General features: G+C 31.8%; 1 protein-coding gene across 11 annotated transcripts in view; it reads left to right on the top strand.

Annotated features, from left to right (window-relative positions):
• Positions 1-12,439, top strand: part of MAPK10 (mitogen-activated protein kinase 10) — a 417,204-nt gene that overhangs the window by 326,817 nt on the left and 77,948 nt on the right. For 3 of the 11 annotated variants that reach the window (XM_012180302.4, XM_042251608.2, XM_060417390.1), the window contains one exon: positions 1,101-1,172. The exons of the other annotated variants lie outside the window; for them this stretch is intronic. In XM_012180302.4, the coding sequence (XP_012035692.1) occupies positions 1,101-1,172 (72 nt within the window). The remainder of the gene's footprint in view (positions 1-1,100; positions 1,173-12,439) is intronic. 11 annotated transcript variants of the gene reach the window in all.

Raw genomic sequence — 12,439 nt, 5'->3', positions numbered from 1 at the left:
CTCTTGTGAGACATATTATCTTGAATTCCAAATGTATTAATAATAAAGGGATGCACAACTGTTTGCTCTATCTTTTCCTGATCTTTTTGCATGTCACTTGCTTTCCTAAAATGGAAGCAAGACAAATTTGCTTCTCTGGGTATGCTTGTCACCTTCATAGCTATAACCGTTTCTTTGCAGTGATAACTCTGTTTAGGTATTTGGTCAAACTTTGCATTTAACCTGAGTGAGACCTTCACCTGGGAAAGAATCTCGAGGAATTCTATAAGGTCACTGCCAAATTACAATATATAATTGGAAGAATAAGTGGAGCAAAATTCTAGTGTGCTATCTTAATGTCTTTCCCTATTTGTTCCCCCTCAACTTCCCTTATTCTTCCAGGTTAATTTTCCTCATAAGAATGACCTATCTTTCTTTCTGAGTTTTCAGTAGGAACACGTGAGTAACCAAGGACAGTTAGAAAGCAATTGTTTTTATGAGAATAAGACAAAGCTTCCTGTTTAAAAATATATTTCTTTGGTGAGAGTCAATGAAACTGAACCAGCCTATTCGAAAACACTCATTGTTGAACTGGCATTTCACTTCCGGAAATTTATTCATATTTATAAATAAGAGTAAGTGTGTTTTATAAAAGAAACCCTTTCTTCTGAGTTTGCAGGCAGCTCAATCTTTCCTTTTTTTTTTTCCTCCAAGTATGGTATACAAAAGAATGAAAGAGAAACCAATTTGCATGTTTCCCACATTAACACAATCTAGCATAATTTACAATACAAATCAGTAGGATTCTAGAGATGAATGCAAATCAGACCTTTTAAATCAGAACCTAAATTAATCATTGCATTATAATTGCAAAGTAATATTATCATACATTAGGTGGCATTGAATGGCATGGTTAGTTCCGTTGCATAGCAGAAAGGGCCCTGACATTCTTGTGTTCTTCCCCCCCCTGTTTTAAAGCACTCTTAAGTGTTTTAAAGCTCTGTTATCCAGTCAGCAAAAGGTCAGACCATTGCTCCAAGGCCTGGGTAGTGAAGTGTTTTTGTTTATTTGCTGTTCTATTCCTGTCTTCTTGTTTATCTTCATTTCATTTTTGTTTTCAGTTGACATGTGGTCAGTAGGGTGCATCATGGGAGAAATGATAAAAGGTGCAGTGCTGTTTCCTGGCACTGATCGTATCCTTCTTAGAAGCCAGGGGTCTCTATGGGTAATGTTTTCAATCAATTCCATTAGGTCTCCAGTATAATACTATTGATGGTATATCCTCACTGCCCTTAGAGGGGTTCTATGAAACTCCAATGTTAAATATTTACCAGCTGGCATCATGGTAGAGTAACCTTGTCTCCTAGCAAGATTGTATGTAGATAATATTGTAACACATATGAAACATTCAATTACTATCAAAAGATCTGCCTTAATTCAGTCTTATGAAGCTAATAATAATAATATACTCTATTAGGTTTTACTGTTTTTTGTTGTGAAAGTGTTAGTCGCTCAGTTGTGTCAGTTATATCCATAGCTAGATAATAAATGACAAAATCTTTAAGTTTTAGACTAAAGATTTATGCTTTTATACCATAAGAAATATTCATTTGGCATGGAAATCTTTTATCAGTTAAATTTATGTTCACTCATAAATGCAATCAGTTTATTATTAACACATATTCAGAGAACATTCATATGAATTTCCTTTTAAAAATGATCTTCTAAAATAATTTTTCTCATTTCCTTAATGTCTAGGAATAATAACTCCATTACTGCTTTTATTCTCTCCACGTTATCAACAAGTACAATGATTAAAACCTCATGAATTAATAATGATTATATGAAATATCCAAAGAAAACAAATGTATATCATTTGGTTAAGTAAAAGTGATCTCTTAAGCAGCTAATAATTAGCAAGTAAATGTTCTATAGGCTTTGCAGTATTAAAAAAATATGGAGATTGTGATTTAGTGTATGGGTTTGTAATAACTTATTTTATTTAGTCAGCTAAGTATCCTACTCAAAAAATATTATGTCACAAAAATATTATGTCATTATCATACTAAAGATAAAACAATCATAAATGATCACCATTCAAAAACAAAATTGAGCCTATAATAATGGGGTTTTAATGTATAAAGTAAATCTAATTAATAATATTGTAGCCTAACCATGTAATTAGCCATTTACTTTGAAGATTAATATGTAACATATATTAAGTGCATGCATATATTCTCTGTATTTTTGGACAAATTTACAAACTGACTGAATTAGGCACTCAGTTTTTGTGGATAAGAAGCTTAACATGAAATGTTTAATTTAGTTAAAAATAAAACTACACTACTTTTAACTCTATTCTTACTAAAAATATTTTTTTAGTTTTATATGACACACATTTACTTCTAAAAAATGTATGCCTGTTTTGCAGAATTGCCTTCTGCATATACATTTTGCTAAATAGTATCTATAAATTTACTGCATTCATGTTTATATTAATACTCTTTAAAAGTATGTTAGCATGATAAAAACTGAATTCCTTCAGATTGGGAAAAGAAAAAAGAACGAAAAACAAGATTTCTCTGATACCCTGTGGATGATAAACTTGAATTTGGACTTTGAACATGAATATGAAACAGTTAAGTTTTGCCTAATTTTTAGACATTTGATAAAAACAGACTCAACTTTGTACTCTTTGATATTTTAGAAGTTCATTTTGCTTGAATAATTGATGATTGAAATGAATTATTTGCCACCTATAAATTAAAATGATTAATTTTCATTACTTTTCTTATAATTTTTATTAAAGAAAATAAAATCAGATTTCCACAACTGAGTTATTAAAACAGATGAACATTTCTTAGAATCCATTTTTTTTTAAGTTGCTTGGTTATCATTTCTTAACTTGATACCAAAATCCCTTATAATTAAACCTTTGGGTTGCTGCTAATGTTAAAAAGTCTCAGACTGTCCTTTCAATACTTGAGCTTGGTATTTTTATTTTTGGTTATTTATGGAGCTCTTGTATAGGGATATATTTGTAAATTTTGGAAAAGGCAAATGGTAATTATTAACTAAAGCATCTCCTCTGAATGTCAGATGTGGTCTTTTCATAATTTTAAATATGTTGGTAATTTCAAATCAGAATTTTTCAGGCAAACAAATTATGAACACTCATTATTATAATGTTAAACTCTTAAAATAAAAGACAGATTACTTATTTTTTGAAATGCCCTATTATTAAACATGACATCTGAAAGTGGCAATAAAATTATATTTAATCTACTAGATATATAGTGTGTATAGTATACATCTATACAATACATTGTAAGCAGTCATATTATTTTTATTTAACATATCATTTATATGAAGACATTCTCAAAATAAATGATTGATAAAAGTCAGTGCAATATGAGCTATAATGTCTTCTTAATACATAAAATAACAACAAAACTTAAAAATATGGTCTTATACCCTTTCTTTTTTTATACCTAAACAAATTCACATTATCTTAAGCCTTGAGAAATTTAGATAACCAAAAGCAGTTCTTAAAATTTAATGCATTTTAATGCTACTTTATTCGTAGCTATATTTTTGTGTTGTGTGCTTAGTCACATAGTCGTGCCTGATTTTTTGCGACCCCATGAACTGTAGCCCACCAGGCTCCGCTGTCCATGGGATTTTCCAGGCAAGAATACTGCAGTGTGTTGCCATATCCTTCTCTAGGGGATCTTCTCAGCCCAGGGATTAAACCCAGGTTTCCTGCATTGGAGGTGGATTTTTTACTGTCTGAGTCACCAGGGAAACCCTTTATTAGTAGCTGTATTTTGATATATTTTAATTAAATTTTTTTCAAATCAAATGAGTTTAACTTTCTACAGAAAAATCAGAATTCAACTACTGAGATACTTTTCTATTAGGAGGTCTCCTAATGAACTTCACCCTGGCAGACACTTTTACTTTGAAATTACAAAATATATTATGCGAGTGAATTAGAAGAATATTAAATTCATAGCTTTTGAAAAGATCAATAAAATGAACACACATATATTACCACTCAGGTTATAAAACTAGAACATTATCAATACCTATGAACTTTTTGTGTGTGCTCCTGGTCAGTTATATCCTCTTTTCCCCAGAGGTCACCCCATTCCTAAAGGCATGTTTTTAAAATCTCTTGGACTTTCCTTATATTTTTATCACATACATATTTATCCCTAAACAACATATCATTTCAGTTCAGTTCAGTTGTTCAGTCTTGTCCGACTCTGCAACCCCATGAACCACAGCATGCCAGGCCTCCCTGTCCATCACCAGTTCCTGGAGTTCATACAGACTCACGTCCATCAAGTCGGTGATGCCATCCAGCCATTTTATCCTCTATCATCCCCTTCTCCTCCTGCCCCCAATCCCTCCCAAAAGATCAGGGTCTTTTGCAATGAGTCAACTCTTCACATGAGGAGTGGCCAGAGTATTGGAGTTTCAGCTTTAGCATCAGTCTTTCCAATGAACACCCAGGATTGATCTCCTTTAGGATGGACTGGTTGGATCTCCTTGCAGTCCAAGGGACTCTCAAGAGTCTTCTCCAACACCACAGTTCGAAAGCATCAATTCTTCGGCTCTCAGCTTTCTTCAGAGTCCAACTCTCACATCCGTACATGACCACAGGTAAAACCATAGCCTTGACTAGACGGACCTTTTGCTTTTTAATAAGCTGTCTAGGTTGGTCATAACTTTCCTTCCATTTAATTTTATCCATTTTACATATTGTGCTATTATTATTTCGTGACTTGCTTTTTTTTTTGGAAAGCAAGCTTTTTTTGAAGTTAGCATTATATTTTTAAGATTTACCCATGTTGATACATCAGAAATAGTTCATTCATTTTCATTGCTGTATAGCAGTCCTGTATATGAATGTTCTATTAATACAATAAATCTGTCTGTCTATAAATAGACTTTGGAATATGTTGAGTTTTTGTTTTTACTTGTATAAACAATGAATATATGTTTCTATGAGCACATGGACAAGATCTTTAATGATGAATGCCTGGGATCATTGTTTTTTAGTTGCTGAGCCATGTACCATGCCACTCTGTAGGATTTCCCAGGCAGCAATAAGAGTAGATTGCCATTTCCTTCTCCAGGCGATCTTTTCCACCCAGGAATTGAACCTGAGTCTCCTACTTGGTAGGTGGATTCTTCACCACTGAACCATCTGGGAAGTCACACCAGAACTCATAGGTGTGCTCATTTTAAGCTTGACTGTGTGTTGATAACATCAGATTGATTTCCAGAGTAACAGTATATATATATATATATATATATATATATATATATATATATAAGTAACTGTATACTCCACATCCAAACCCACTCTTGATATCGTCAGATTTGTTTTTAAATTTGTTAGCAGTCTCTTGGATGTAAAATCCTATTCATTGGAGCTTTTATTTATATTTTCTTTGCAAGCATTTTTCGTATTTACTGGCCATTAGTATTTCCTCCTGGTTATATATCTTTTGTTTTCTACTACAAATTTTTTAATTGTATTTTTAAAAACTAATTTGTAAGAATTCTTTATTTATTGTGGTATCTTTGTCTATTTTACGTGTTGAAAATATGCTTTCCCTTATTTAGAATATTTTGCCATTTTATTTTATATTGATTTTGAAATTTGCTTTTTTATAGTTCATTTATTTATATGTCATTCTTAAGAATCCTTTGATGCATTATATTCTCTTTTAGTTTTGGTGTGAATATTTTAAAGTTTAATCTTTTATATTTAAGCTTCTAGTTCACTTGGAAATGATTTTTGTGTATGGTGTGAAAGAGGAATTTCATTTCCAGTTACTGACTGAGGAAGAATAGCTAATTCTTTCTTCATTGTTCTATAATGCTGTCTTTGTCATAAGTTTTCACATTTAGGGGGAAAGGGTGTTAGATTCTTGGCTCTGTATTCTGTTTCATTATGAGGTGTTTTTTTTTTTTTTTCCTATCTCTATACCACAACTACCCTTTCTTAATGAATACAAGTGTATACTACACACATATCAGATAAGATAAATATCTTCCTTCTTTGTCTTCTTCTGAAGTACCTTAGCTATTAATGAGCCATTGCTTTTCCTCAAATATTTTAGAATTGGCTTGCTAACTTCTATAAAATGATCCCTATTTGCATTTATTTTGGAATTGTATTGAATCTGTAGTTCAGTTTGTGGAGAATTTCTGTTTTAATTCAGATAATTTTTATCTCTCTCCTGAATACACAAGGATCCTACCACATACTAATAATTTAGATCATTACTGTACCAATTTAAATATGCTATCTATGCTCAGTATTTTAGTTTTTTTCTTTGAACCTCATGAATTGACATTATCATTTGGTTATGTAAAGAGTTTGTTTAGATTTACCCTTATGATTATAATTTTCTTGGCTTATCAGTATTTCTTGCAATTTGACCATTTACTTTGGAATTATTTTCTTTCCTTCTGAAGTACATCCTTTAGAAGTTCTTTAGAAGTCTTTGATGATAAAGCTGTTTTCTGATTGTATTCCCTACTAGAAAGATAGTTTTGTTGGATATAGAATTTTAGATTGAGAGTTATTTCTTTCAGCATTTTAGAAGTGTTTTTCCACTGGCTTTTTCTTTTTAATATTAATGTTGAATAATTAGCTGTCCGTGTGATAGTCATCTTTGCACATACTCTGTCTTTTATCCCTTCTTTCTTTTAGGAATTTTTTTTCTTGATCTTTGGTTAGTTGCTGTTTCTCTCCCATGTGACTAGGTCTCAATTTCTTTTTATTTACCTCTCAGAATTCCCTTTGTTACTTAAATTTCAACCTTTCTCCAATTCCTGGAATTTCTCAATTGTTGTTTCTTTGAATACTTTATCTCCCTATTCTTCAAGTTATCTCCTTGAAAAACTCTAATTCAACATAAAATAGACATTTATTTATTCAACAAATATTGCTTATACCTAGGGATATACATGTAAAGAAAACATAAAAATCCTTGTCATCATGAAATTTAAAGTAAAAGGCATGGTATACTAGAAGGTGTTAACAACTAAGGGAAAAGAGGGATCAAAGTGCTAGGATGGAGGAGGCAGGGATTTTCTCCTTTCTTTTTGAATTGAAACATAAAAAGTTTTGTCAAGTATGCCTCATATAGCATATTTTCTTTACCTCATATAAACTTCATTGTCCCTTCTAAACCTTTTTCTTACATAGTGTTATATCCAGAAATGAGTGTAATCTTTCAGAGAGGTTTTCGCAGAACAGAGTAGAGAGTTACCAAACTGTTAAATAGAATTTTGTATTTCTTTTAGTGTTGGGAGCTGTTTGTATCAGCTACTTTGCTTAGTCATTTTACTTACCAATTTTAAAACATCTCAACATTTTTCAGCTATAAAATACAGATGTCAATTTAAATTATTTCCAAGACATCTTTCAGTTTCAAAAGGCAGGTAGAGTCAGATCTAGTCTTCATGAGGCCAGAATATAATGCAGTTGGAGGAAGCTGTTACGTAAAGAAAAAATTAATATTACAAATACAAAACTAGGCATAGAATTTTGCAAGGGACCTGTACAAATGAGTGGCCCTAAGGATTAACCCTCAATAGTTTAATGAAAATTCTACATTGTGATACATATTAACATATACTGAATTTGCTTATATGTGAAATGTCTCTTCAATATTTTTTGCTTTGTAAATAAATATAGATTACAATGATAAATAGATTTATTAGATGAAATAGATTATGCTGAGATGCATATATATCATGCTTCAAATATCAGTCTCTGAATATTTCTTGTTCCACAGTATTCCATGAGCAATCAGCTTCCAGTGATTGACAAATAGCCTTTTAATCAAACTGTCAGCTTTGACTTTTTCAAAGTGTTATTAGCTTATAATATTTCCCTTTCCTGTGCTCATTTATAATGAAAACAGATGTTAGTTATAATTTTTCATTGTCACTTATTCATATTTCTAGAATTTGAGGGGGACTATCAAGATGAAAATAACACTTTTCAAATGAAAAAAAGTAAAAATGTCTTTAAAGTAACAAAGAACTCAAGACAAAACCATGAAAATCTGAATCCAGACCTTTGTCATATGAATATAGATATATTTCTAGCCTGAATTTTACAATGTCCTCAGAAGTGAGAGTTCTTTGAGAAAAATTTTATCATAGAAAATTATGGAGTAATTACTGAAAAATAGTAAAATAGTTTGAACTTATATTGAATAGCTTTTATGCTTCCTATGAATAGCACTCCATATAACATGATATCAACCTGTATTTTTATGATGGCAACATGTAATTTCAGTCCTTCTATAGGTATTCATGAGTAGAACCCCTTTTTCTCTGCATAGAGCTATGTGTGACACTTGTCATAATTTCTCATGGTCTTTTCGGGAAAGTGACATGCGGAAAGGGAACAAATATTAGGATTTTTCTTTCCTTGTCATGTTTCCATGTGAACAACCCCTAAGTTTTCCATAGCAAAAGGTGTGGAATAATATTTTGGTGAAATTGACCCTAAACTAATCTGTGTCATAAAACTGAAACAGATTAGTACTTTATTCTTAGATCTGGACTTATTTTTTCACAAGATATTGTCAGTATTTCTCAAATATAACAGGGGCCACCTGGATTGCAATTACTGTGATGTTTCTTAATGATATCATCTCAAACATATGCATTCAGAATCTTGTAGATCAATGGGGAAAGGGGAGTGATCTATATTTTTATAAGTTCCCTAAGTTATGAATATTCAGTTTGGAAAATGCAGTTTTTTATCATGATGCCTAACACGTGGCATGCATACCTCCACCTCCTAATGCACATTCATTGAAGGGCTAACATAAAGCCACCCAATAATACACAACACAGTGCCAACCAGGTAGCTGCTTGTCTTGCAAGAAAAAGTAGTCACTCCTGGAACTTTTCTAAAGACAGTACTCTTATACAATATTATCTTTAAAAACATAGTGAAGAATTTGGGGACAGACACTGATATTCTTTAGGTTGTGAAGAGATGTCAACATTTTTGCACAGAATACTGAATATAAGGCTTAGAGCAGAGTAAAAAGCAAATCTGAATTCACAAAGATGTCAACTCTGGAAACCATATTCATCATAAGAAAAAGTAATCAATGGAAAAACAAAATGGAGATAAAATAATTCAAAGGGCATAGAAGAATGAAGCCACTAACAACTCTTTATGATCCCACTTGAAAGAAAAAGTGAAGTTGTTAAGTCACATCTGACTTTTTGCGACCCCATGGACTGTAGCCTACCAGCCTCCTCTGTCCATGGGATTTTCCAGCCAAGGGTGCTGGAGTGGGCTGCCGTTACCTTCTCTAGGGGATCTTCCCAGCCCAGGGATTGAACCCGGGTCTCCCGCATTGCAAGCAGATGCTTTACCATTTGAGTCACCAGGGAAGCCACTTGATCCCACTTGGTAGCCTCTGAAAGCTTAAATGTACATGGTATAAATTATGACCCCAAATTTTCAGAAAATATTAAGGCATTATTCATACATTAGGCTTAAGGCAGTTTGTTATATATTTCAGAAAGTTTCTCAACCAAGGAAGTTAATGTAAAAGAAGGACATTAAATGTAAATTCTTGGCTAACTGACAAAAATTAGCTGGAATGATTTCCAAACTTAGGATTTCAAATAATCACTTTTACAATCCATACTTTGTTTCTTTCATCTATTACAATACTACTTATTGAAGACAGTAGTAGTAGTCAATAGTTGTATATTATCTTATCATACTCTATTTAAAAAAACAAACTTTTTAGTGTAGTGAATTTAGAACTAGATGAGAATATTGTCAAATAATTCCTACTAGATGAAATTTTAAAATTTTTATTAAATACATTTGATAATTATGTTGTATGATGATTTCTGAACTAGTAGATCAAAAATATATATGTTTTGCTTTTTTGATGACTGCACATGCTGGAATCTATAGGTACTCACATAGTAGAAACATGATGACCTATTAGTGTCCTAAAGCAAAGAAATTGTTTTACAAAAGTAATTTTGGTCATTCTTTTAAAAAATATTTACTATTTTAAATTAATACATAATCATAAAAACCTGGTTAATATTTTCTGTATTTTTAAAAGTATAATCATTGTGGAAATCTGATGATTAAAAAGTTCTTTTAAAATATATCACCTTATTTTCTATTTAAATATTAATAAAATTAGTTGTTTTATGTGAATAAGTTGGCCTAATAGATTAAGAAAGCAGTTTCAGAGGCATTCTTTAAGAGGGATTGCCTGTGACAAACTTACGATCAATTTTATGGCAAAATTAAAGTAATATTTACTACATCAGTTCCAGACTTGGTCTTTTTTCTATTTGAATCCTTGGAACAAGACCTGGATTTAGAGCCAGGAGATATTTCTAGTATTGGATTGTATTTGTTTAATTATGATTATAGAGAAAACTCACATGGTTAACTAAGTATATAGTTGTTAATGACGTAACCCTGTGAATGCCTGTAAAACATGTACTTAGTGCTTAAATGTACTAGTCATGTTTTGGGGAAGAAAGAGCTTGAAATGGATTGGTTAAAATAAAGGGCACACACTTTTAAAGATGACTATACCACATATTTACAGTTAGAACAATCAAGTATTTCATTGCCAATAATAAAGATTAGTGTTTCTTTTTGGTAAACCATTACATCAAGGACCATAACAGTATTTCATCTAAAGAGCAATCTAAGGTAGGAAGATGTGCTGAATGCTTCTAGAGACTTTAATTATAACTTTTAATAAGAAACATTTTAATAGTTCTTGTTTCATTAATTCCAGGATGTTTGACTCTCCTTAAACTTCCCTGGTGGCTCGGCTGGTAAAGAATCTGCCTGCAATGTGGGAGACATGGGTTCAATCCCTGGGTTGGGAAGATCCCCTGGAGAAGGGAACGGCTATCCACTCCAGTATTCTGGCCTGGAGAATTTCATGGACTATATCGTCCATGGGGTTGCAAAATGTCAGACACGATTGAGTGACTTTCACTTTTTCTGAAAGTTTACTGTAAAAAAACCATGTAATTGTTTTGGAAATGTTACTTTAAAAGCAATTCACTTTTTAGTTAAATAACTGTATCAAGTGTTTGTTACTCAGTAGTGTCTGCCTCTTTGTGACCCCATGGACTGTAACCTGTCAGGCTCTTCTGTTTGTGTAATTCTCCAGGTAAGAATACCAGAGTGGGTAGCCATTCCCTTCTCCAGGGGATCTTCTTACCCACAGATCAAACCTGGGCCTCCTGCATTATAGGCAAATTATTTACCATCTGAGCCACCATACTGTAGCTAAATATAATTATACTAGTGTATTGGGAGTATTTTGCTAACTTTGTTAGAAGACTCCTTTACAGAAAATCTGATAACTTCTCTGCCCTGATCAAATCTTTAGAATTCTCTAGAAGTTTGATCACTGATTAAATTATGTCTTGTTAGGACATGATAACTGAACAGTATTAAAAAGTAGATCTCTTTTCATAATTTACAGTGTGAGCATTGAGGTTTATTTAACTGTATTAATGTTTTCTATTTAAAATATATCTAAGTAAATCTAGCTTACCTATTATCAATAGTACTAACATAAGTTTTTGTCTGAATAACTTTTAACTCTAATCTTTTGCATTTTTTTACTTTATTCCTAATGATTCTCATTTACTACTATATATTCTCATACACATGGTAACTGAGATGAATTTTTATTGAGAGACATTCTTGTTTAGTTATTTCTGTCATTTTGTAAAGGAATATTCTTTAGTTTTCCCCACTCTTACTTCATTTCTTGATATTACACAATCATACATTTTTTTCATCCTAGTAACTGAGAGGATATATAATTTAAATTTTATTCAGCTAGATTATAAGAGAAATAGAAGAACATTTGCAAATTAGCTTGGTTTTACCTTTGTTCAGTCACCTATCTACATTGTATTATATATTTATTTTTGTTAAATAGAGTTAATTTTGTCAGGACTGTCCATCATTTTTAGTCCAATGCTATAGAAAAACTAAGGGTAATGATTTTACAAATCTTAATTAAATAATATTATAGTAACATTCCCGGAACTGTCACAAATTGCATTAGCAGAAATGAATTAACTTTACACTAAAGATGGAGTTATAGAATTAGCAACATTGGAGACAACAGTGCCTATGGTATTGGATTTGAGAATTTCTAAGGCCTCTGTCTTTCATTGACACATGGCAAGGAAATCTATTTGAAATCAACTTCTTCCAGTTGGCTATTCAGAGTTTTCATGAGTGGTATTTATCGTTCCCAAGCTCTAACATATCAAATATCTATGAAAGATGAAAAAGAAAATCTCAATCAGTGGGTGTGCATGTCAAAGACCCCCAGTTTTGGAAGTATTAGTGTTCATAGAGAGGTAATGCTTTCCTTATAAAATT

The sequence above is a fragment of the Ovis aries genome, chromosome 6 (assembly GCF_016772045.2).
Source record: "Ovis aries strain OAR_USU_Benz2616 breed Rambouillet chromosome 6, ARS-UI_Ramb_v3.0, whole genome shotgun sequence".
NCBI lineage: Eukaryota > Metazoa > Chordata > Mammalia > Artiodactyla > Bovidae > Ovis > Ovis aries.
The sequence above is the reverse complement of the archived record's forward strand: the minus strand, read 5'-3'. Positions and strand labels throughout refer to the sequence as shown.